The 26877-nt window shown below is 39.1% G+C and overlaps 1 protein-coding gene across 5 annotated transcripts in view; it reads right to left on the reverse strand.

The window, feature by feature from the left end:
- Window positions 1-4379: 4379 nt before the first annotated feature.
- APAF1 (apoptotic peptidase activating factor 1) overlaps window positions 4380-26877 on the reverse strand; it is a 94605-nt gene continuing 72107 nt past the window's right edge. For all 5 annotated transcript variants that reach the window (XM_060113958.1, XM_060113956.1, XM_060113959.1 and 2 more), the window contains 5 exons: window positions 16448-16567; window positions 15784-15909; window positions 14010-14135; window positions 11594-11740; window positions 4380-6824 (listed from right to left, as the gene is read on the reverse strand). In XM_060113958.1, coding sequence (XP_059969941.1) covers window positions 6678-6824; window positions 11594-11740; window positions 14010-14135; window positions 15784-15909; window positions 16448-16567 — 666 coding nt within the window. In that variant the 3' untranslated portion in view covers window positions 4380-6677. The remainder of the gene's footprint in view (window positions 6825-11593; window positions 11741-14009; window positions 14136-15783; window positions 15910-16447; window positions 16568-26877) is intronic.

Genomic DNA, 26877 nt, shown 5'->3' on the forward strand with positions numbered 1-26877 from the left:
CAATTTGTAACTGGGACAAAGGTAATTATACTATTGAGACCTGTGTCAGATGTTTGACATATTTTTCAAGCCTCACAAAAACCTTGCAATTAGATGTTGCGGTCCTTATTTGACAAATGAGGAAACTGAGGCTCTGAGAGTTGGTACCTTTTCAAATGGAAGGAAAAGGAGAAAAGGAAATAAAATCAAGATGGCAGAAGAAACATATGGATCCACTAGCCCAGGGCTGTCACTAATTTGAAATGAACCCCCTAAAAGTTTCGAAGTAGAAACAGGCTTCTCCACGGAGCAGGTCGCAGTAGGGCTGCCACCTACCTTGCTCAGTGCTTGAATCATTTGTGAACTGAGACTAGGTTGAGCCGTGGCCAAGTGCTGGCAAATCCAAAGCATCCCTCAACCTCTGCTGTCCGTTTGGCTCCCATCAGAATGGCCCCTGCTGCTTTTTTTCCAAGAGCAATCCCTACGGGCACAGAGATGGGTTAGCCAGGATACCAGAAGTGGAAGCTCTTCAGCAGCAGAGACCACCTTTGACATCATCTCTGAGAGCTCAGGACTTAAGATCGGTCGTGCATGACCCATGATGTGAATGAGTGAAATGAACAATGAATTAAGTGCAGAGCTGAAATGACCCTCCTGGATCCTCCAGCCCAGGGGCTGTGGTGGAGGCCAACAGCCATGGACCGAAACCGCAGCTCCCCCGCCTTGCCTATGAGGCCCTAGTGATTTAACCTCTCTGCACCTGTTTCCACATCTAGACAACAGAGATAACACCTTGCAGCCTTGTTGTTAGGATTTAATTAAATAATGTGTGTAAAGTGCCCAGCTTGGGGCCTGACACATAAAAGGCCCTTAAAAAAACAGTCGCTCCTTCTTCCTTCCTCCCAAAAAGGATTTTTTATGTCTCAGAAAGTTGACAGAGTGCAGCAAATAAATCAGAGATGAGAAACACAGATCTCCAAAATCTTCCCCAGCTGCTGAAACCCACACCTTGACCCCTAGTCTGGTGTTCATCGGCCATGTTTCCAAGAGGATTCCACTTCCAACCGAAACACTCAACGCATACATAGCCCAGTGGGTGTTTCCATAAAGAAAAGAAAACCAGATTTGGATTCTGGCCCTGGCTTTATCAGATTAACTGCCTGGGATGTGGTTCTTCCCCTGTAAGCTAGGACTGCATAGTCTGCAAACGCATCAACTACTGTGAAGATAAAATAAGGGCTGGGGAGGGGAGGAAGATTTGGATCTGATGAATGTGAACGTTTGCTCCAACTCCTCAGAACAGCCACCTTGGTACTAAGCAGGAGTCTTCATTCACTGCTGGATGTTTTCCAGCTGATCAGTTGCTCAGAACCACCAAGCCCAAACTCAGGCCCAGAATGCTCTCTCTACACACTTATTCTAGCCCTGGTGATGAGAAATCACAGAGACAGATTGTTCTTTTACTTCCATGTGATAAGCAGTTCTGAGGGCCTGACCTCATAAATGAAGTTACAATGAACACCAGCAACTCATTTCCCTGAATCGTAACTGTAATGAAAATGTCCCAAGTTTTGGTCTGCTCACAATGCCATGTGACTCAGCAGTAAGTCCCTGTTGATGCCAAATGACTTCAAAGTCCTGGTCTCTGGCGAGTCCCATGTTTGATGCAAATTCTTCTGCCCCTGCCGTGTGAATATATACAACTACACAACAATTCTTCTCGGGTTAAACTCATAGCCCCACAGCAAACGATTTCCTAATTTAGGTATTTTAATAACTGTATGGTATATCCATAGTCTTAAGGATAGGGGGTATGAGCAAGGAAATCCATTCAAGTGATCTTAAGAAACTAAGAGTTATTAGAAAATCATTTTCTCCTTCTCTAAAGGTCGGTAAGTAAATTATAATATTAACACAAAACATACGTTGAATAATAGACTGCCATACTTGCCAACTTAAACACTCCAGGGATATGTTTATTCATTTCATATAATTTGGAAGCAGATCTTTTTTTATCCAAGTTTTACTTTCCCCTAACGATGCTTCACAGCAGAATGCCAAACTAAAATGGGAAGATAAAGAAAATGCTGGTAATGTGCTACATCTTAATTTGACAGCCTCGTGACATCCTAGTGCAGAGGGAGAACACAGAATGCACTATGGGCATGCGGGCATACAGGAATTCCAATCATTCAGCAAAGATTTACTGAGGCTCCAATTGGAGCCAGGCTTCCGTTGGACTCTGGTATAAAACACCTAACAGACCTGGCTTTCATGGAGCTTACAGTCTAATGGGGGACTCCATTAAATAAACGATACAGGTCAGAAAAACCATGACAGAGAAAAGAGGGGACTACAAGAGGGCAGGGAAGCCTTCAGCAGAAGGATCATCTCAAGGAAAAAGATAAGAAGGAATCAGGAAAAAAATTAGGTGGGGGAGGGCAGTATAGAAGAGAGAACCACACATACAACGCCACAGAATCAAGAGAGCACAAGCAGGTCCAGGATTTTAAAGACAAGTGACATGGTAAGATGAGCACTTTGGAAAGATCATGCAGAGGCATGACTGCTGGGAGAGAGAGTGGTCGGGGAACTGTTGCCACGCAAAAGAGGATGGGACCCAAATAACACCAAGGAATGTGCAGTGAGCACTTTCTTGGTCCAAGCACTGAGATAAGTAAGCACTCTGTGAGCATTATCTTATTAAATCCTTACAACAATGTTGAGAGGGAAGAACCCCCCACAGATAAGACAACTGCTGATACTTTCTGGGTTTCTTATTATCTCTTGTCCCCAATTTCCCCCCAACAACTAAAATGTGTTTATTGCCTTGGCTGCTGCTGAAAACAGTGCTAGGCATAGTAGATATTCAAGACATAGAGGATAGACAGGTGGCTGCACGAATAAACCAATAAAGGAATTTTGCCCAAGAGCACACTGAGTGAAGGACCCCACACCCATTGCACTTACCACACTAAGTTGCAACTGTTAGTCCTTGCTGGTTCTTCTCAGTGTCCTGTGCTGGTCCCTCAGCTCACCAACCTCCAGACTGCCCTGGGCTCAGTCTGGGGTCTCCTGTCTTGTCTGTCTACACCCATTTTGTTGCATCTGGTCCTGTGGTTTTAAATACCATCAACTCACTGATGACTCTCAGATTTTTATCTCCATCACAGGCTTTTCCTATAAAAGAACCATCTACTCAACAGCCCCAGCTGTCTGCCTAACACCCACCTCAAACTTACTTTGTCCTAAACCCTGCTCCTTTTACATAGTCTTCTCATCTCAGCTAACAGCAACTCTATTCTTCCAGTTGTTCAAGCCGGAGGCCAAAACCTTGGTATCATTCTTGACTTGTCCCTCTCACAACCTGTATCCGATCCATTGGCAACTCTTATTAACTCTTACCTTCAAAATATACCCAGAATCCAACTTGTCACAGCCTCTCCTGCCGCCACCCCAGTCTAGCCGCCTTCATTTTGCCCAGATTATTGTAAAAGCTTCTCATTGGGCTCCCTGCTTCCCTCCTCACCTGTCCTCCTTTCAGCTGATCCTCAACTGGTTCCCACTGCCCAAGTGATCAAGTTACAGCTTACGTCAGATCTCCCCACTGCTCACACTCCTGCGCTAGCTACTATCTCAGGGTAGACATCCTCACCATGGCCTGGGAGACCCTCTACAGAGCTGGCTGCACTTCCTACTAAGCTCCCTTCGCTCAGTCTTCTCCAGCCACACCAGCCTCCATGCTGGTTCTGGAACAGACCCACCCGTCCCACTTTCCAGTCTTTGCACTTGCTGTACCCTCGCTTGGGGACTCTCTCCAGATACTTGCCTGACTCACTCCCTCACCTTTCAGGTCTGAACTCGAGTGTCACCTTCCAAACAAGCAGCTCCGTCTAGAACTGTAACCCTCCTCCTCCTCACTTACATACCAACTAATCACTATAAATTTGACTGACTGACTTTTTTTCTGCCTCTCCCTAGCCCCCAACTGCAGGAGGGCAAGGACTTTGTTTTGCTCACTGCTATATCCCCAATACCTACAAAAATGCCAGGCAGATCTCAACAAATATATACTGAATGAAGAAATGAATAAATGAATTCTCTTCTTTACAGGATCTTCTCCATGCCAGCCACACCAGGCATCAGAGACAAACTGAGGAAAAAGAAAATTTTGATAGAATTGAATTACATATAGCTGATAAAGCATGGATAGAGAGGTTGATGGCTTTAATTTGAAGACTTTCACATTCGTTTTCTGATCAACAAAGGACAAGGAAGGAGTCTGAAACAATCTGAAAATGTTTTTCAAAAATATTTTAGAAATTTTATTTTTATAAAATGTTTTAAATTCATGTATTAAAATGTATACCAACACACACAAAAAAATCATGTAAGCTGTATCATAAATACAAAACTAACAGTTTTCAAAACATATAAGACACATCCAACGTAAAAAAAAAATCTTATATATACAAAATGCAATGTATTTCCAATACAAAAAAAAATAAAGGGGGAAATGCTTGAAAAATGCTCATCCAAAAGTACAAAACAAAACCCTCCCCTTGACTGGCCACTTAAGCTGCTATGAAAGGCTTTTCTTCTTCCCTTATGTTACCTGGTCTTTCTTCTCATTTTTCTTTTTAATTTATTTGTAAGATAAGAGCCAATTAAGGTGTTTTAAAAGTTGATGTTTGTTGTTATACTTTTACAGTCAAGTGACTTTTAATTCCAAAAGTTAATACTTTATACTCTGAGATATAAATGAGTTCCTAAACATTGTATGCAAATCAAATTATGATTTGGGTACTGTAAGCAGAACATAACATTTACAGAAATTTCTTTTTATAAAATTAAGATTTTCATGTCACATTTGCTTAAATCACAGTAAGCCCCTAAATTAATTCCTCAACCCACCATAAAACAAAAAAAACAAAAAAACCTCCTTAACAATGTAAAATATTTTATTCACTCTCTTTATGGTTCCCTCAAATGCTAAATAGGAACATCTAATCTAAAATACATCTGGAGGGGTCTGTTCCCTCCCTACCTACCCCACATCTACTAATATGCACCAACAACAGAAACTGGCTCAGTGCTTACCTACTGTTAATGCTAATACTCATCTGATTTAGTTCTTGTTGCAGCAACAAAAAATTTTGAATTTTGGTTGTTTTTTTTATGTAAGAACCACATCTATTACTAATTTATCACCATTTTCCTTAACAATATATTTCAGGGAAAATGTTTAGATTTAAGCTACAATTAAAGTTCCTAATCAGGAAATCAAAAAAGCTAGTTACTGATGTTGATATGCTTTTTCCCTGTCAAAACTATCTTTCCTGATTAAACTTAGAGGGAGGGAGGGAAGGAGAGAAGGAGGGAGAGAAGGGGAAGGAAAACAGACTGGCTGGAAGGTTAAAGGTGACATCTTGCAGTCACAATGACTCTTCCAGTATTGTGTAGAAAACCACAGAGAATTCTCTTGAAATTCACTAAGAGAATAGCACTGGCAATGCCGTTCATCTGAAAGTAAATGGAATTAGAAGAAAATTATTTTTTACTATTTTCTATATCTTGGAAAAATTCTGTTGTTAAAAATTATGATTAAAATTGGCTCCTCCCCAATTATTCAGATTTACTAACATTTAACTGTGGAGCAATTACTTTAAAAAAAGAGAGAAAAGTGAGGATTAAGAAAGGTTAAGTTCAGTCAAGTAGGAAGTCTGGTATGTAAAAAACCAGAGAAAGCAGGAGAGTGCCCAGTTCAGAGACTGACAGCTAGAGTCCAGGTCCAGCCCGGGGCTATCAGCTAATGAGAAAAGGTAGACCAACAAAATCTACTCACTCCAACACACGTAACTTTTGCTTCACAGAGAGTACTTTTGAAATCTAAGACTCACTTATCAAGTGAATTAAAGGAAATTTTGCAAACTGTACACATAGACACAATATTTTTGTTTGTTTTTTTTTTTTTTTTGCGGTATGCGGGCCTCTCACTGTTGTGGCCTCTCCCGTTGCGGAGCACAGGCTCCGGACGCGCAGGCTCAGCGGCCATGGCCCACGGGCCCAGCCGCCCCGCGGCACATGGGATCCTCCCAGACCGGGGCACGAACCCGCATCCCCTGCATCGGCAGGTGGACTCTCAACCACTTGCGCCACCAGGGAGGCCCGACACAATATTTTTAAAGCAAATTTAAAGGGTGCACATAAGTTCTGAGACTATATTTGCGAGAACTATACCCCCTTGGGGTAAATGTGGTTCAGAAATCAAGCCACTACTACCCTGAGGCACAGCCTGCATAATAATATTATTAAAATATATATTTCCTTCAAATTATTCTCATTAATTATGTCAACCAATTTGAATGCATCAAGGGAGAATTTTACCAGTGGTATAACAAGGTACATATTTACATTTTCATTTGTATCTTAAGGACAAACTGTTAAAAATGATGATTTTGATGATTTCATATGATCATAATCATATGAAAATGATGATTATGAAAAATAAGAATAAAGGTGTGTTCATTTGGGAAAAGCTACATTAATATTATTCATCCAACCACAAACACTTTTGTAACGAACGCGATACTGCAAAACAATTCACAGCTTTATAAAATGTTGAAATACAGTTTCATTAGGATTTTTTTTCCAATTCAAAATTAAAAGAGTTCAACTTACATCGCTGCTTAACTATTTTACTCTAAAATCTTTAAAATATATAAAATACCAAGATTATCAACAGTCACATATGTTTTGAAGTCAGGGGACACATGTATTTTCTTAAGATTGGTTCCATTTGTGTAGAAGGTCTGTGAGGATTCCCCAGTGACAACATTCCACCACTGTTCAGAGAAAAATAAAATTCTTATTAGGTTGGTAATTACAGTGTGAGACAATCTGCAGTGCCAACTGAATCCTTCACCCCATCACCTCCCCACTCCCAAACTAAAGCAAACACCAGGAAGAATGTCTAAGGTTTAATGCTGAATATAGTATTATCAACCCAGTCCACCATTCCTGATTAACCCTGGTGACTGCCTCGCAGCTACCCTACACCTAACCCCACTGTAAGGCATGCTGGAGAAACATGCAGCCTACTCAGAGCTCCAGACAGAAGGCTACACAAAGCCCATTATGGCCATGGCTGGACTGAATTCTCCTGTCTGCATATCCTTCTCAGTAGGATGGAAAGAATGACCCTCTCTTCTCTAAAAATGCCCCTTTGCAGACATGGATAGGAATTTTGGCAGATATCAAGACTACTGATAATACGGGCTGCAGGATAGAATGTTCTCGCTACTGAATCTTCCCTTTCACCAGGAGTGATTCAAGAGCCCATGACCAAGTTTTTTATTTAAAAGTCTACACATTTATTTGCTAAATAAATACTGAACATCTCAAATGTAGCAGGTGCTCTGGCCAAGTCCTTCCTTTCTCTTCCCAATTACTGAATTCGCTAAGATTATAACAATATTTATATTCCTTTACTAAATGGAGATCATGAAGCTTACCTACATATCTCACAACTAAGATGAAGGCAAAAGAGACCATGTACATGAACACCTTTTGAAAAGGCGTCAGGTACATCAAGATTCTGAGTATTGAAACTGACCTATTTGTAATGAGGTGGATGGACCTAGAGTCTGTCATACAGAGTGAAGTAAGTCAGAAAGAGAAAGACAAATACCGTATGCTAACACATATATATGGAATTTAAGGAAAAAAATGTCATGAAGAACCTAGGGGTAAAACAGGAATAAAGACACAGACCTACTTGAGAATGGACTTGAGGATATGCGGAGGGGGAAGGGTAAGCTGTGACAAAGCGAAAGAGAGGCATGGACATATATACACTACCAAACGTAAGGTAGATAGCTAGTGGGAAGCAGCCACACAGCACAGGGAGATCAGCTCGGTGCTTTGTGACTGCCTGGAGGGGTGGGATAGGGAGGGTGGGAAGGAGGGAGACACAAGAGGGAAGGGATATGGGAACAGATGTATAACTGATTCACTTTGTTATAAAGCAGAAACTAACACACCACTGTAAAGCAATTATACTCCAATAAAGTTGTAAAAAAAAAAAAGATTCTGAGTATTATGAATGCAATGATCACTTCTGTGTCCGTGGCAATGCCTAGCATTCTGCCTTGCTCGTGTGACTGGGTCAACTATTCATGTTCACTACTAGTAATGGTAACTGGTAAAAGTATACCTTGTGGACTTAAGTAAACCTCAATGAAGCAACATGTACTAACTTGAAATTTTCTAGGACTCACAATTTTGCTTTATAAAATAGCAGTGTAATCAAGACTGCAGAGGACAGTCGCTAGAGGCAAATTGTAGAGGTGGTAAGGCCCTTAGAGGTCACCTAGTCCAACTGCCTCACTGAACAAGCAAGGAAACCAGGGTTGAGAGAGAAGAAAGGCCTTGTCACTGGGAACAACACCGCTAGCAGGTGGCAGAAGTGGAAGAGTTATCCGGCTTCCCAACCTAGTGCACCCACTGCCTTTCCCTCTATTAAAACAGACCACTCGACTTGGAAACACTACCCCAGCCACTAATGTGAATATGGACTAAAAGACACTGATATTAAATAGGACTTATGCAAGGGACTTCTGGGCAGTGAAACTACTCTGTATACTACAATGGTGGACACGTGTCATTATACATTTGTCAAAATTCACAGACTGTACAACACCAAGAGTGAACCCTAATAGAAATTATGGACTTTGGGTGATAATGACATGTCAATGAACATTCATCAGCTGTAACAAATGTACCCTCTGGTGGGGGATGTTGACAGTGGGGGAAGCTTGCACATGGGGAAAGGGTGGGTATATGGGAACTCTGTACTTTCCACTCAGTTTTGCTGAGAAACTAAATCTGCTCTAAGGAATAAAGTAAATTTTAAAAAAAATAGCAGGGATATTTTTGGAAGGAAGGATAATTGGGAATTTGGGATTAACAGATACAAACTACTATATATAAAACAGATAAACAACAAAGACCTACTGTATAGCCCAGGGAACTATATTCAACATCTTGTAATAACCTACAATGGTAAAGAATCTGAAAAAGAATATATATATATATTATATTATAATATATATATTATATTGTAATATATATTATATATATTATATATATATACATCTGAGTCACTTTGCTGTACAACTGAAACACTGTAAATCAACTATACTTCAATTTTTAAAAGATAGCTAACATTTACTCAGGGTACACTATGTGCCACCATGTATAAGTACTTTACTTGTATTAACTCCTTTAACCCTCCCAACCCCATGAGGTAGGTGTTATTATTACACCCATTTTACAGATGAGAAAGTCGAGGCTAAATCACCTTGTGCAAGATTACAAAGTTACTAAGTGGCAGATCCAGGCTTTGAATTCAGGTAGTCTGCCCCAAGTCTCACTCTCTTGGCCTTTATATTCTGTTGCCTCTACATAATGGAAAACCTGAATTTATCATCATGTATTTCATATTTCAAATCAGCCTTTCTCCTCATGAGTATGAATTAATGTGGATTTCTTGTCATTCTAACAGTATGTACTCTGTGGCATAACACAAGTAAATCACATTATTTTTTACTTATAAATAGGAATAATTTTGAAAGTTAAGAGCTTTTTAGCTACTGGATAACTACTTTATCTTACTGACATTCGATTCATACAGCTTGGATTATAAAGTAAACAGACTCAAAAGTCCTATTTTCTTGGACATTACAGCAGCTGTTCCTTTTTACTTTTAATTTGCTCTGTGCTCTTAGTCTCATGAACATGCTGGGTAGATGCAGGCTGGGCTATATCACAACCAGTTTAACCATGTTAGTAATCAAACCAGAAGGAAGAACAGCCTGATTGTCACTGAAATATACACACTGAATATATAGGCTATAGGCTCTTTCACCCTGAAGACATAACTTCAACAGTACCGACATCGATTCTGCTGTTTATTTCAAGGTTCTCCAGGAACTCTGGAAATCTAGTCACTGATCTCTATCATATCTTGTAAGCCAGGCTCACAATTATGTGACAGCCTTCTATGGTGCCCAGAGCACCAAAAGACATGGTCTCTAGAAGCTCAGTGTCAAAGCTGAGCAGTTAAGTTTTTCAGCAGTTAATACGGCTGAAGACTCCCAGCTTCCAACACAAAGACAGCAATGTCGCTCCTCTAAGCATCATCCTCAGAACAGACTAAGAGTGCAGTTTATCTCTACACTAAAGGAGGACAAGTGGTGATAGTCTCACAATCCCCTAATAATTAAATAAAGGTGTACCTTTATTTAGGTACAGGTTAATGCAACATCTTGTAAGCAGCATTGTATTTTCAATGTAAACTTGTAAAGGAACCATAACATACATCCTCTCACAGAGCTGAAAACTGCCCTCTGATTTATCTTTTTTATAAGCTAGATTTTTACATTAAATAAAATTGCATCTACATAGGTCCCATATAATCAAAAACTTCAATTCAGTCATTCAAATACTTTTGAACATCTATACTGTATTAGACAATCAGAATCATCTCCTACAGCTGAATGTTTTCAGTAAGAAAAAACAGTATTGTAAGGTCTAATTCATTAGGGTCTAATTCATTAGGGATCTATTTTAAGTGATCAGTACAATACACAGTACCATCTTCAACCCCTTTTACAAGTAAATCACTACTCAAGACTCAGATCAAGCATTCCCCTCCACTGGAAGCCTCTGCTAACTCCCAAAGGTAGAACTGTCCTCTCCTTTGTGCCTCTACTATCCTTATGCAAATGTGTCCCAGAACCCCTCTTACACTTAGAGACTTTATTTATTTACTGTCTGCTTCCTCCAAAGACTGTCAACCACCTGGGCAAGAACCAAGTCTTAAACATTGTGCCACGTAGCAGTGCCAGCACACAGTGGGCACTTAATACATTCTTAGTGAGTGGATGGATAAAAAGATGCAAGCACCAAAAAATGACCCTGAGGCACCACAACACGCTCAACCGTGGCCTCAGTATTTGCTAATAATAAGTCTGTATAAGGCAATCTACTAAGTAATTAGGAAATTCACAACCTCTATGAACATCAGTTTCCTCACCTACAAACCAAGGATGATAAAATTTAAGCCTCGCAAAGCTGGCTAATAAGATGATGTAAGTAAAGCATTTTGTAAACTATAAAGCAATATGCTGCCGCTGCTATTTTTATTATTATTACTACCACCACTACCACTACCATTACCACTAATACTTAAGAAAGGAAATTTCACAAATTTTTTTAAAGACTCAACCAACATAGTTCACAATTAGTGAAGTAGAAAATCAAATTAAGTTAAACACCCCACTTTATAGTCACTCTGATCGCCTAAGACTTTGTTTGGGGCAGGATGAGAGCTCTGGACTGAGAACATCCCTAACACTGTCATCAAAACTTCCAAGAGATCTGAAGAATGCAGCCTTGCAGATCTCAGTCTCATCACCCGGAACGGGATAACAGTAATCGCCCTTCCTCTCTGATGGGTTGTACGAGGCCCAACTGAGACACAGGAAGTGAAAATAATTTGGAAAGTAGGATACAGGCTGTTCTTTTCTTTCAGTCTTTGAGAAACCCTTACCTTAAGATATCCTCCAGCAGAAACAAGCATTTTGCTATCTGGAGAAAAGCAAAGGTCAGTCACCCAGCCTCCATGAGTAGCAGCTCCTTCTTCTACTGAAATCGGAGCAAACAAATGAAGAAGCTCACCATCTGAGACATTCCATATCTATAAAAATGATACACAGTTCATTAACAGGGTTACTCAGAAGTTTTATATATCTATCTATTTCATTTGGAACATATTTGGAAATTTTTCTTAAAAATATAATTACAATTCAGTGATACCTTAGGAATTTTTTTAGATTACATTCTCTCCTGTGCAAATTTTTTAAAACTACTAATTATAATTAAAATGCATTACTTACAATATTTATCATTAACTATACTCCAAAAAATATAACAAAAGGACTTAGAGTGACTGATTAGAATACTGTGATTCTTTCACTGAATAAAAGGAGTATGGGGCCTCCCTGGTGGCTCACTGGTTAAGAATCCGCCTGCCAATGCGAGGGAGAGGGGTTTGAGCCCTGGTTCAGGAAGATCCCACGTGCAGTGGAGCAACTAAGCCCGTGCACCACAACTACTGAACCTGCGCTCTAGAGCCCGCAAGCCACAACTATTGAGCCTGCGCTCTAGAGCCCGCAAGCCACAACTATTGAGCCTGCACTCTAGAGCCCGCAAGCCACAACTACTGAGCCTGCGCTCTAGAGCCCGCGAGCCACAACTACTGAAGCCCACACGCCTAGAGCCTGTGCCCTGCAATGAGAGAGGCCACTGCAATGAGAAGCCTGCGCACCTCAATGAAGAGTAGCCCCCGCTCGCCGCAACTAGAGAAAGCCCACATGCAGCAACGAAGACCCAACGCAGCCAAAAATTTAAAAAATTCAAAAATAAAAAGAGTATGATGGGAGAAGCAAGGAATAAACAAAAAAAGGCCTAACAAATAAACTACCTCAAAAGAACAAAGAATTCTAGTTCAGGATCTACCACTAAGAATACTGACAGACACTATTCAAACACCTAAAGTATATATATTTTAAAGAGTAAGTCCCAGTAAGGTTTTTAATATATATATATATGTATTTTTTTATATTTTATATGTATAAAATAAACAAGCAAGCAAGAATATACACATACATTCACTAAGATTAGTTTACTAAGCTCTTAAAAACAACCCAATTATAGATACTAATATTTTCATTTATTTCCAGTGATACTTAATATATGAGCAGTACCCTAATTTTTCAAAGAAATTGTACATCAAAATAAGAAAAACAGAGGCATAAATAGCAAAAGAAAATAATCAAAATCATCATTTGTAAATGTCCCCCCTGGGAAATCCAAGGGACTCAAATGGAAAAACTGATTAGAAAGAATTCAGTAAGACAGCTAGATAGAAGATATATATATATATAAAAAAACATTAACAGCTTTCCTATATTTTGAAAAATCAAGTAGAAAAACAGAAAATTTTTTTAACGTACTAAAGAAAAAATTTTAAATAACCCTTATTTAAAGAGACAATTTTTACCTTTAGGGGTTTCTGGAAAATGAAACACTGCCTCATAACTAGTAAAGGAGCCCTTTCATCCAGAGGTGAGAACTCAGAGCAAAATGAATGTTCCCAAAGCAGTCCTGCCTCTTCAGCTGGCATGGCATTTATGAGAATGGTATACGGAAGGTTGGTTACTTAGTCCTCAAGCAAGAGAATCTTAATTTTCCTGGAAAGCCTATCTGATAATGGCCCTATTCCTGCATAATGCATACTGTCTCATTCTTCTGCATTATATACCTACCTATTCCTTGAATTTTAATTCCTGCTTTGTAAAAAACGAACAAAATAACATACAAAAAACAAGACTCTCCTGATTATACCAGTTACCAAAGCAGCCACCCCCAATGCCCAAACTTTTTCCATCAACTGCCCAATCCTTCTAACACAACCAGAGGCAGACAATCCCACGAGGACGGCAATAGGCTCCACTCTAAATGTTGACTATCTAATGGATATAGTGCTAAAGAGACCTTTCAGTGCAGAAAACAGCAGAATTGCAATTCATTTATAATCTAGACAACAATTTACAAAAATTATTTTCCTCACATTCTGCCACTAAAAACAATCTTTGGTTCAGGTCCAAGAATTAAGATGAATCATTCTCAAGCTAACAGCACAGAACCAACTGCAAATAACTAGGGCATCTGCCTCCTCACATACTTGGGAAATGCTTCACTTTAACTCTAAAATGAATTCTTTTCTGCAGTGAAGTGCAGCTGTGAACACAACGTGCATAAGAAACAGAACAAAGAGTGCCTCACCCAACCAGAACCCCGGGGCCTGTGCTTCCCTGTCACATTAACAAAGGCCCCAGATATGGTACAGAGGGCTAGCCAAAGCTATAAGGAGAGCAGTGCTTTCATGTCAGCAAACACCCTACCCTGATTTCTCCGTTGTCATCTCCAGTTGCCAACAGGGTACTGTCCAGAGAGAAGGCAGAGCAGCGCACGCAGCCTTTGTGGCCTCTCAATTCATGTAGAGGGGAAAGGAGTTCAAAACTCCAAATCTGGAAGGCAATTCAGATTGTTTAGGAATAGTAAATACACTCGAAATAAGCATCTATAAACCCTGCCTCAAATGCTAGTTAGCCATAAATTCAATCATATGAAGTTCTAACATTCAACAGTTCATAAACTTTCATGAGAGGCCCAAATGCCAACTAGCAACCTGGTTCATTTTTCAGAGTTTCCCTTTAATTACTCAAGTAAACATAAGCTCAAGGATCAAAGTCACAGCTTCCTTAACTTTAGACTTAGAAGGAAGAATAGCAAAGCAGCCTATGGAGTACAGCAGACTTGAGTGGAGTCCTGGCTCCACTATTTACTAGTTCCTTGGCCTAGGACAACCCACATAAGCTTCTCTGGCTTCAGTTTCTTTATCTGTATGATAGAGACAATAGCACCTATAGAGTGAAACTTAAATGAGATAATAGAGACTGAAACTCCTAGCAAAGGGCCGAACGTATGGCGAGAGTACTTTAAAGGTTAGTCCCTATACCATCCTACTATCTTAGCAGCCAAATGCTGGTCTTTTCCTTCCAGTATTCTCCCTGGTGGTTCTGTCATCACCATTTAACAAGCTTGTACTGAAAATGTGTTCCAGGCACTGTGAGCAAAGAACTAGTGGTGCAAAGATAACTGGATTCAGTCCCTGTCCTTGAAAAGTTTCTAGTTTAATCCTGAATGTTTGAGCGAACAGTGGTATGAAGTAAATTAACATGAGTAATATGTAATAGGAACACTGAGGGTGGAGCAGCTAATCCTGCCTGAGGGCCAGGAAAGGGTTCACTGAAGGACTGACCTTAAATCTAGGTCTAGAAGAATGAGTCATAATGCTTCCAAGTTAAAAAGGATACAAGGTTGTATCAAGTGAAAGTTAACAGTGCGCACAAAAAGATGGAAGTAGAAGTAGTCTGGCACAGAGGGAACAATGTAGCAGAAAGAGATGGTGATGGGCTAAGGAGTTGAGCTTATAAACCATCAGGTCACAGAGGAGTTTCAACAGGGAACTCAGGCAGCAGTAGGGAAGATAAACCAGAGGAAGTACAGACCAGTGGCAGGTCCACCAATAAAAAAGGAGAGCCTGGTCTTAAGGGTGGGGACAAGGAAGAGAACAAGGATCCAGGAGACACTGAGGAGTAATCAATAGAGCACAAAAGACAGGAGAGTCCCAGGCAACTCCAGTGTTTACAGGTTGGAAAGACGGGTAGATAATGATGCCATTAACAAAGATGGAGAAAAAAGAAGAGAATGGAGAACGGAGTATTCAATGTCCCCAACCAGGGAGCATCATTTCACTGGAATGTGATTTTTAGAAGCAATGATTTACATCAATTACAAAAAAGTTTACTGTGGGTGTACAATTAAATGTAAATCTCTTTTCAATGCTTTTTATTGCCTAAAATATTCAGTAGACATTGCCTTTGATTACTAACAGACAAAAGTTATCAGTAAGGGAGAAATCAAAAATCCTCAATGTCATTCACTTCATCTCTTTGACACAAACTAAATGTCAATGGGCATCCTCCAAAAATTCACAAAATGAGACAGCCATGTAGACAGAAACTTATTATTCTGTTTTACACATTAGTTGGACTCATAATACATAACAAATACCAAGGTCTTATGCATGTACCTTTCAACCGATTGGCCTACCTTTGCAGTCTTGTCAGCAGAGGTAGAAGAATACTTGGTTGCATCAGGAGAAATATCACAAGAAAGAACTGTATCCTGATGACAGACAAAGTCTTTTTCTATTCTTCCAGTAATAATATTCCATACCTTCAAAGAAAAACTCATAAGTTGACAATTAAGAACATTTCGGGGCCTCCCTGGTGGCGCAGTGGTTGAGAGTCCGCCTGCCGATGCAGGGGATACGGGTTCGTGCCCCGGTCTGGGAGGATCCCATATGCCGCGGAGCGGCTGGGCCCGTGAGCCACGGCCGCTGGGCCTGCGCATCCGGAGCCTGTGCTCCGCAACGGGAGAGGCCACAACAGTGAGAGGCCCGCATACCGCAAAAAAAAAAAAAAAAAAAAAGAACATTTCGTATTACTGAGCATAAACAGCCAGAAGACATCCTATAAACCAAGAGCTTTAGCACATTGGTTGTTCTGACCTCTTTAAGTGCCTTTTAGTACAAATGCTCATAAACACACAGCAGATGTAGATGACTGCAGTAAACAGAAAACAGGCACTTCTATTTTAGAAATTTAAAAATTTAAGTATTTACATATCAGCCACCTGCTTTTGGCTGTCATGATATAATCACTGCGATCAATATTAGAATATTTTTTTAAAAGAAATGTGTGCTTCAAATTACCTTCACTGTTCCATCAAACGACCAGGAAAGCAGTCTTGAATTTTTCAAGAGTCTAAAGTCTTTCACAGTTTCCTGATGGGCTTGCAGAAAGACATATTCCTCTGATTGCCAATTCCATACCTGAATATCAGAGAAATAAGTCTGCTATAACTCTTTCCCCATAATATCCCATTAGAGAGGTGGAGGTGTATCACTCGCTTGTCTAAAGTCTTTCATCCTCATGGCACTTCAGTAAAATAAAGAAGAGAACCAAATAAGAATATGGTATCCCCATTTTACAGACAAAGAGAAAAGCTGGGGTTAATTAACTTGACTATGGGCAAAATAAAATATTTTTCCTCCTAAATAAAGTCTGTTTTCTTCAGTTGCTTGGAGAGCAGTTAATTACACCAGAAGATAGAGAAAAGTCACAATATGTTCATGAGCTCACCATCTGATTAAATTTTCCAAAGAGAATTATCCCAATTACATATTCACAGATTTCTAAACTTCACAAGTTAGGCCAAGTGTCCAGATTCTGGCTCCACTGAAGCTACTGAATCCTACTGGCCCTATTGCCTGGGAAGGTCAGTTGACCAGAGCAGCTTCAAACCAGGTCGTGGAATTTCTGGGCTTCAGAGATCTTACCTAGCCCCTAATGCAATCCTCAGAATGACAAAAGTGATATAGTACGTTATTTTTCACATGGCACTCCAGGAAGAACTCTTCAGATACAAAAGAGAAGAGGTTGCAATGCTGGAGACAATGCGTTCCAAGTAGGCTTGAGAAATGAGCTGGAACTATCATTCACAAACTGAGAAGGGCACTTCAAAGAGAATGAATGCTAGAGTTAAAGCACAGGAGCAGGAAAATGTGGAAAGATTACAGGTACCTGTTCACAGTTCAATCTGACTGGAACAGGATACGTAGAAGGAAAAGTAGGGGGAAAAGTTTAGAAAGATATTCAAAGAAACAGCCCAGAGAGCCTGAAGCTAGACTTCTGAGCTGTGGGCAATCAGGGAGTCTCCCACAGAATTTTCTTCTATTTTTTAATATTAGGAATAAAATGATAATGAAAAAGCGGCCACCATCTCAGGTATGCACATTAGTAGTATTCTGGGTCTCCTTTTTGACTGGTGAAGGTTAAACAGTAGAAATGCCTTTAAGGCTTTTCTTACTGGGCTTAGGCAAAACTGTAGAAGAAATTACACCTCTCTTACCCCCTTTCTTTACTCCTCTGTCCTCCACATTTAGCAATCACCCTCCCAGCCCCACCGAGCCCTGGCTCTCAGATATGTCCATCTTTTCTGTCTGAGTGTTCATTCACAGAAGCAGGGTATCTTGTATGAGAGCAAGGGACCTTAGAAGAGGAGCTGGAAGTGAGAGTAGTTCTAAAGAGGATGAACTGGGAATTTCAGTATTTTAAGAGCGCAATAAGATATGCTGAGGTAGGGGGAAGAAACAGAAGCTTTCTGGCTCCCCAAATCATAGCAGGAAAAAAGGCATCCTGTGTGACTAAACATAAAATACCCTGGACCGCGACCACTAGGAACCTTCTGGCTCCCTCCTCCTACTTTCTGGGCTTTGCTGGACTAGAGGATCAGGGGCTATTATTAACAGCTCTTCCTGGCTGACTGGCACTGCCATTCCCAGCTGTGTCTGATTCAATGTTCCTTCCTGACTGAGGTTCTTACTGCTACCGTCCACACATCAAGAAGTCAGAGAGCCTTCCTGAGCAGATATAACAAAGAATTTGACAATCACTGAGGGGAAATGAAGACTAGCCTTAGCAGCTTTTGTTGCAGATGCTTTCTGATAAGGCAATGATGACATGGATACCTTTTTTGTTGACCTCAAACATACTGTGCTAGTTGAATCACCTTATATAATAGCTAAACTTCCACCAGCATTATCAGTCACATGTATAAAGGTTGAATTTGGGTATGTCTCTACAATTAGCTATAATTTTTGCAATGTATGTACACTGGAATTTTTTCAGCTATATAAATTTAAATTTTAAAAAATGCTAAAGAATCTTTTTACACTTGTAAGAATCAATATATTCTCATTCATTCTCAGGTAAACACAGCTACTACTTGGGCTTTATTTACATCAAGGTAAAAGATCAAAAACTACCAAAACAGACCTCAACTTTCACAACTCTAGGTGCTATAATCAAGAGAGCTGATTCTTCAAATTTTGGCAATAACTTTAGTTGAGCTTGACAAAGATTTACCAAACCCCTACTACATTCCAGGCACTGGGATACAAAGATGATTAAAATAAACCTCCAAAATGGTAACTATGTGAGGGGTTTGCAGATTTGTTAATTAACTTGATTGTGGTAATTATTTCACAATGTGTACATATATCAAACCATCACATTATATGTCTTACACATAATACTATTTTGCCAATTATACCTCAGTAAAGCTGGGGGGAAAAAAAAAACAAACCTCCAATTAATTATTTATTAAAACATTAAAAAAAACTATAAAACAAAAACCCAACCAGTCAATTCTTGGAAATACCTACCAAGAATTTTGTTGCATGAATGTACATGCATTAAAACATTTTAAATGTAAAATGTATTCTGAGTAGAGCAGAAAAAGAGGATGAAACACAACTCATTTCTACAAATAATCTAACTTGGATCCTAAAAATATTCCTAGAAATTATTTCTCCCTCTGGCTGAGAATATCTGATCTTCAAGGAGGTCATAAAACCTGTGAATTTAGCTGCTGACAGAAAGACTATACTGTATACAATGTCTCAGCAGAATTTCATCAGATGTAGCTTAGTTTTACATATTTCAAAGCCATCTAGAGAGGAAGAAAGGTGAATATTACACTGAGTTTCAGAGCTAATACACTAGTACCATGGGAGCCTATAATAAGTAAGTTTCTATACTAAAGGCAAATTTCATTCCAATCATATAGGACTCATAGAGACATAACATAAAAAGATTTTTTCCAAAATAGTTTTTAACAGTGTAGCTAAATATTGCCACTGTAGGAAATATATACATATGTATAAAATAAGAGAATACATACTAACTCCTGTTTGAACATATGTATTTATCGCCTTCTCCTTCACTTCTAAAACCCCACTAAAATGACAAAGTCAAGAATGAGAAAGAAGGTAACAACAAAACATTGGAGGCTGTATAGCAGGAGAATGGTAACTGGCTTTGCAGAACCAAGAAAACAGAATCTTAAAAGCATTAGAAAGACAAAAGCAACAAAACTGACACTACAGAACTCTCAAAATGCTCAGAAACTGAGGTCACAAAGTACATCCAGAGGTGGGAATGAGGGTGGGGCCAAAAACAGATGTATCGGGAGTTGTGGGAAGATGGCAGTGATGCAGGCATCTCCTTGAAGCCTCCCTAAGAGTAGACAAAGCAACTAAAATAGCAAATCCAAAAATGCACAGACAATATCAACAAGACCAATATCAACAAGACTTAATATCAACATGTTAAGTGACACAGTATCCCCAAAAACCACAAGATACAAGTAAATGGGGACAAACTGAGAGCTGCAAGACTTGCACAGTAACAGCATCTGTATGGGTAGAAGCAGAGGGAAGCATAATGAGTCTGACAAACCCAAAAACAGGAGAATCCCAAAAGAGCCAAGTACCATTCACTGAAAAGTGCAAAGGACCAACAGGGAACAGCAGTAGAAACTGAGTGCAAGACGGACTGTACTGTGTGGCACAGTCTGGAAGGGCTAAAGCAGTCTAGACCCTATGAACTCTCAAAAGTAACCGGGACAATCCTACAATGAGGAGAAACGGTTGAGAATAGAATCTAAAGTAAGAAAAACAAGGATGATGGCAGCAAAGGAAGGGGAAGGTCTCCATAAAAATGAGGGAAGGGGATAGAACAAAGGGATCTCATCAGCACAATGCCAGATTTTTAACACTTCATGAAAACAACAGAAGATGGAACTGCAGAGTTGTGAAGAAAGAAATGTTGTCCTTCCCAATCCCTTCAAAAAGTTCAGGAAAACTAATTTCCTGTAAAAAGAAAAGAATCACTATTGAATCCCAAACAATGTTATTATGAGGGGAAAAAAAAAGAATAAAGTGCAGAATAATACTGCTAAAACAAACCAGAAAGAACAATCTCTGGATTAAAGGACACCAGCACAACTGAGGGTAGGATAGCAATTTTGAGAACAGGGGGATCAGTGAAGGTTTACACATTAAACGCTGAGACATTATACGATCCACACCCCCCTTCCCACTCTCTTCCCCCATTTAGCTCTAAGAACCTGTCTGCCAGGTTTATAACCTCCAGGAGAAGACCAGAGATTCCTCTCTAGGAATCTGACAAGACCAAGACAAAGACCTAAAGACACTGACAACAAAGTTTCCTCATCCAGATCACCTTTCAGAGGAGGTCTCAGTCAATACACAGAGCTCCCAGTCAGCCTTTTAGTATCCATCTCTGGGTAATGAATGATCACCACACAGCTGAGGAAGGCCTTTAAAATAAGAGGCCAAAACAACCAAATAGAAAAAAAAAAAATTGGAGGGAAGAGCAACTATACAGGAAAATTAGATTTTGAGGGAAAAAATATATGTAATGTATATGATATAATTTATATGTTATTTATATACCCATCTATCCTCAGAGAAGATATTTCATCTACAAAACAAGAACGCATGCTCTACAAAAAAACAAACAATAGAAAGGACTCTCCAGCATTAAAAATATAATGGTAGAAATGAAAAACTCAATCAAAGGGTTGGAAGATAAAGCTGAGGAAAACTCCCAGAAAATAGAGTATGGTACAGAAAGATGAAACATAGAAAAAGAAAACTAGATGATCAGTCCAGGAGATCCAATATCTGAATAAGGGTTGTCAACAGAAAAAGGAAGCATATGGAGAGCGCGGGGAGTGGGAGTGAATCAAAGAAATAATTCAAGTAAACTTCTGTGAATTGAAAAACATAAGTTTCCAAACTGAGAAGGGATAGTGAAAATTAAAAACAATGGATGAAACAAACACACAAAGGCACATCATCATGAAATTTCAAAATTCTGGGGACAAAGAGAAGATCCTAAAATCTTCCAGAGAGAAAGATTAGGAATCAAAATGGCTTCAGGCTTCTCAACATGAGCTTTGAAACTTAGAAAAAAAAAATAAAACAATGTCTTCAAGGATTTAGGGTAAAATAATTTCCAACTATTACCAGAGGTAGACTTTTCCTAAATTGCACTAAGGCAGAAAAGGCATTCATAGTACACTTGGTCTACTTAGTCATAACAATGACACTAATGACCTAAACAAAATTTTGTTGTGATTGTGTCGGGATGACAGGGATCAACAAAAGGGTGTGTGCATATGTTGGAGGTAGGACAGGTGGGAGGAAAAAAAGAGCTAAATTTTCATCTTAATATAAGGAATTAAGTAGATAAACCCTCAAACCTAAAAAATCAAGAATTAGCACTATAAGCATGCAATATAGGGTCATGAAGGTAAATATCAAAAGAAAGGTCTAAAAGCTAAAAGTGGTGCTTTAAGAGAAAGAGAAATGGGGGAGTCTATTTTTTATAATGAGCCTTGTAATACTATGACTTTTAAAAGTATGTGCACTGGAACTTTGATAAAGAACGTACACACACACACAAGTGCTTCCTCACAGAGGGGTTGGAGCTGTGGCAGACGCAGCCCTGGGTAGCCCCTTCTCTGCCACCTCCTTCTCTTCCTGAGGGCTCCCCACTCCTCTTGCCCTCCGATGCTGCCCAGATAACACTGAAGAAAACCTCTGTGCATAAATATTTCTCCATACTTGATTACTTTCTTAAGATAGGAATAAAAATGTTCAGTCAAAAGCCACGTGGCTAACAGGGTCTTGGTGCTCCAGCCGGGTGTCAGGCCTGTGCCTCTGAGGTGGGAGACCCGAGCTCAGGATATTGGTCCACCAGAGACCTCCCAGCTCCACGTAATATCAAATGGCAAAAGCTCTCTCAGAGATCTCCATCTCAACGCTAAGACCCAGCTCCACTCAACAACGAGCAAGCTACAAAAAACTAGCAAGACAGGAAAACAACCCTACCCATTAGCAGACAGGCTGCCTAAAACCATAATAAGGTGACAGACACCCCAAAACACACCACTGGACACGGTCCTGCCCACCAGAAAGACAAGATCCAGCCTCATCCACCAGAACACAGGCACCAGTCCCCTCCACCAGGAAGCCTACACAACCCAATGAACCAACCACAGACACTGGGGACAGACACCCAAAACAACGGGAACTATGAACATGCAGCCAGCGAAAAGGAGATCCCAAACACAGTAAGTTAAGTAAAATAAGAAGACAGAGAAACACACAGCAGATGAAGGAGCAAGGTAAAAACCCACCAGACCAAACAAATGTAGAGGAAATAGGCAGTCTACCTGAAAAAGAATTCAGAGTAATGATAGTAAAGATGATCCAAAATCTTGGGAATTGAATGGAGAAAATACAAGAAATGTTTAACAAGGACCTATAAAAACTAAAGAGCAAACAAACAATGATGAACAACACAATAAATGAAATTAAAAATTCTCTAGAAGGAATCAATAGCAGAATAACTGAGGCAGAAGAATGGATAAGTGACCTGGAAGATAAAATAGTAGAAATAACTACTACAGAGCAGAATAAAGAAAAAAGAATGAAAAGAATTGAGGACAGTCTCAGAGACCTCTGGGAAAACATTAAATGCACCAACATTCGAATTACAGGGGACCCAGAAGAAGAAGAGGAAAAGAAAGGGACTGAGAAAATATTTGAAGAGATTATAGTTGAAAACTTTCCTAATATGGGAAAGGAAATAGTCAATCAAGTCCAGGAAGCACAGACAGTCCCATACAGGATAAATCCAAGGAGAAACATGGCAAGACACATATTAATCAAACTATCAAAAATTAAATACAAAGAAAAAACATTAAAAACAGCAAGGGAAAAACAACAAATAACATACAAGGGAATCCCCATAAGGTTAACAGCTGATCTTTCAGCAGAAACTCTGCAAGCCAGAAGGGAGTGGCAGGACATATTTAAAGTGATGAAAGGGAAAAACCTACAACCAAGATTACTCTACCCAGGAAGTATCTCATTCAGATTCGATGGAGAAATTAAAACCTTTACAGACAAGCAAAAGCTAAGAGAATTCAGCACCACCAAACCAGCTTTACAACAAACGCTAAGGAACTTCTCTAGGCAGGAAGCATAAGAGAAGGAAAAGACCTACAATAACAAACCCAAAACAATTAAGAAAATGGTAACAGGAACATACATATTGATAATTACCTTAAATATAAATGGATTAAATGCTCCAACCAAAAGACAGAGACTGGCTGAATGGATACAAAAACAAGACCTGTATATATGCTATCTACAAGAGACCCACTTCAGACCTATGGACACATACAGACTGAAAGTGAGAGAAAAAGATATTCCATGCAAATGGAAATCAGAATAAACCTGGAGTAGCAATTCTCATATCACACAAAATAGGCCTTAAAATAAAGACTATTACAAGAGACAAAGAAGGACACTACATAATGATCAAGGGATCAATCCAAGAAGAAGATATAAAAACTGTAAATATTTATGCACCCAACATAGGAGCACCTCAGTACATAAGGCAAATACTAACAGTCATAAAAGGGGAAATCAACAGTAACACAATCATAGTAGGAGACTTTAACACCCCAATTTCACCAATGGACAGATCATTCAAAGTGAAAATAAATAAGGAAACACAAGTTTTAAATGATACATTAAACAAGATGGACTTAACTGATATTTATAGGACATTCCATCCAAAAACAAGAGAATACACTTTCCTCTCAAGTGCTCATGGAATATTCTCCGAGACAGATCATACCTTGGGTCACAAATCAAGCCTTGGTAAATTTAAGAAAATTGAAATTGTATCAATATCTTCTCCAACCACAACACTATGAGACTAGATATCAATTACAGGAAAAAATCTGTAAGAAATACAAACACATGGAGGCTAAACAATACACTACGTAATAATCAAGAGATCACAGAAGAAATCAAAGAGGAAATCAAAAAATACCTACAAACAAATGACAATGAAAACACGACGACCCAAAACCTATGGGATGTAGCAAAAGCAGTTCTAAGAGGGAAGTCTATAGCAATACAATCCTACCTCAAGAAACAAGAAATATCTCAAATAAACAACCTAACCTTACACCTAAAGCAATTCAAGAAAGAAGAACAAAAAAACCCCAAAGTTAGCAGAAGGAAAGAAATCATAAAGATCAGATCAGAAATAAATGAAAAAGAAATGAAGGAAACAATAGCAAAGATCAATAAAACTCAAAGCTGGTTCTTTGACAATATACACAAAATTGATAAACCATTAGCCGGACTCATCAAGAAAAAAAGAGAGAAGACTCAAATCAACAGAATTAGAAATGAAAAAGGAGAAGTAACAACTGACACTGCAGAAATACAAAAGATCATGAGAGATTACTACAAGGAACTATATGTCAATAGAATGGACAACCTGGAAGAAATGGACAAATTCTTAGAAAAGCACAACCTTCTGAGATGGAAACAGGAAGAAATAGGAAATATAAACAGACCAATCACAAGCACTGAAATTGAAACTGTGATTAAAAATCTTCCAACAAACAAAAGCCCAGGACCAGATGGCTTTACAGGCGAATTCTATCAAACATTTAGAGAAGAGCTAACACCTATCCTTCTCAAACTCTTCCAAAATATAGCAGAGGGAGGAACACTCCCAAACTCATTCTACGAGGCCACCATCACCTTGATACCAAAACCAGACAAAGATGTCATAAAAAAAGAAAAATACAGGCCAATGTCACTGATGAACACAGATGCAAAAATCCTCAACAAAATACTAGCACACAGAATCCAACAGCACATTAAAAGGATCATACACCATGATCAAGTGGGGTTTATCCCAGGAATGCAAGGATTCTTCAATATATGCATATGAATCAATGTGATAAAACATATTAACAAATTGAAGGAGAAAAACCATATGATCATCTCAATAGATGCAGAAAAAGCTTTTAACAGAACTCAACACCCATTTATGATAAAAACCCTCTAGAAAGTAGGCATAGAGGGAACTTACCTCAACATAATAAAGGCCATATATGACAAACCCACAGCCAATATCATTCTCAATGGTGAAAAACAAAAACTATTTCCACTAAGATCAGGAACAAGACAAGGTTGTCCACTCTCACCACTATTATTCAACATAGTTTTGGAAGTTTTAGCCACAGCAATCAGAGAAGAAAAAGAAATAAAAGGAATCCAAATTGGAAAAGAAGTAAAGCTGTCACTGTTTGCAGATGACATGATACTATACATAGAGAATCCTAAAGATGCCACCAGAAAACTACTAGAGCTAATCAATCAATTTGGTAAAGTTGCAGGATACAAAATTAATGCACAGAAATCTCTTGCATTCCTATATACTAATGATGAAAACTCTGAAAGAGAAATTAAGGAAACATTCCCATTTACCACTGCAACAAAAAGAATAAAATACCTAGGAATAAACCTACCAAAGGAGACAAAAGACTTGTATGCAGAAAATTGTAAGACACTGATGAAAGAAATTAAAGATGATACAAACAGATGGAGAGATATACCATGTTCCTGGATTGGAAGAATCAATGTTGTGAAAATGACTATACTACCCAAAGCAATTTACAGATTCAATGCTATCCCTATCAAACTACCAATTGCATTTTTCACAGAACTAGAACAAAAAATTTCACAATTTGTATGGAAACACAGAAGACCCCGAATAGCCAAAGCAATCTTGAGGAAGCAAAACAGAGCTGGAGGAATCAGGCTCACAGACTTCAGACTATACTACAAAGCCACAGTAATCAAGACAGTATGGTACTGGCACAAAAACAGAAATATAGATCAACGCAACAGGATAGAAAGCCCAGAGATAAACCCACACACATATGGTCACCTTATTTTTGATAAAGGAGGCAAGAATATACAATGGAGAAAAAACAGCCTCCTCAATAAGTGGTGCTGGGCAAACTGGACAGATACATGTAAAAGAATAAAATTAGAACACTCCCTAACACCATACACAAAAATAAACTCAAAATGTATTAAAGACCTCAATGTAAGGCCAGACACTATAGAACTCTTAGAGGAAAACATAGGCAGAACATTCTATGACATAAATCACAGCAAGATCCTTTTTGACCCACCTCCTAGAGAAACGGAAATAAAAGCAAAAATAAACAAATGGGACCTAGTGAAACTTAAAAGCTTTTGCACAGCAAAGGAAACCATAAACAAGACCAAAAGACAACCCTCAGAATGGGAGAAAATATTTGCAAACAAAGCAACTGACAAAGGATTAATCTCCCAAATTTACAAGCAGCTCATGCAGCTCAATA

The sequence above is a fragment of the Mesoplodon densirostris genome, chromosome 11 (assembly GCF_025265405.1).
Source record: "Mesoplodon densirostris isolate mMesDen1 chromosome 11, mMesDen1 primary haplotype, whole genome shotgun sequence".
Classification (NCBI taxonomy): domain Eukaryota; kingdom Metazoa; phylum Chordata; class Mammalia; order Artiodactyla; family Ziphiidae; genus Mesoplodon; species Mesoplodon densirostris.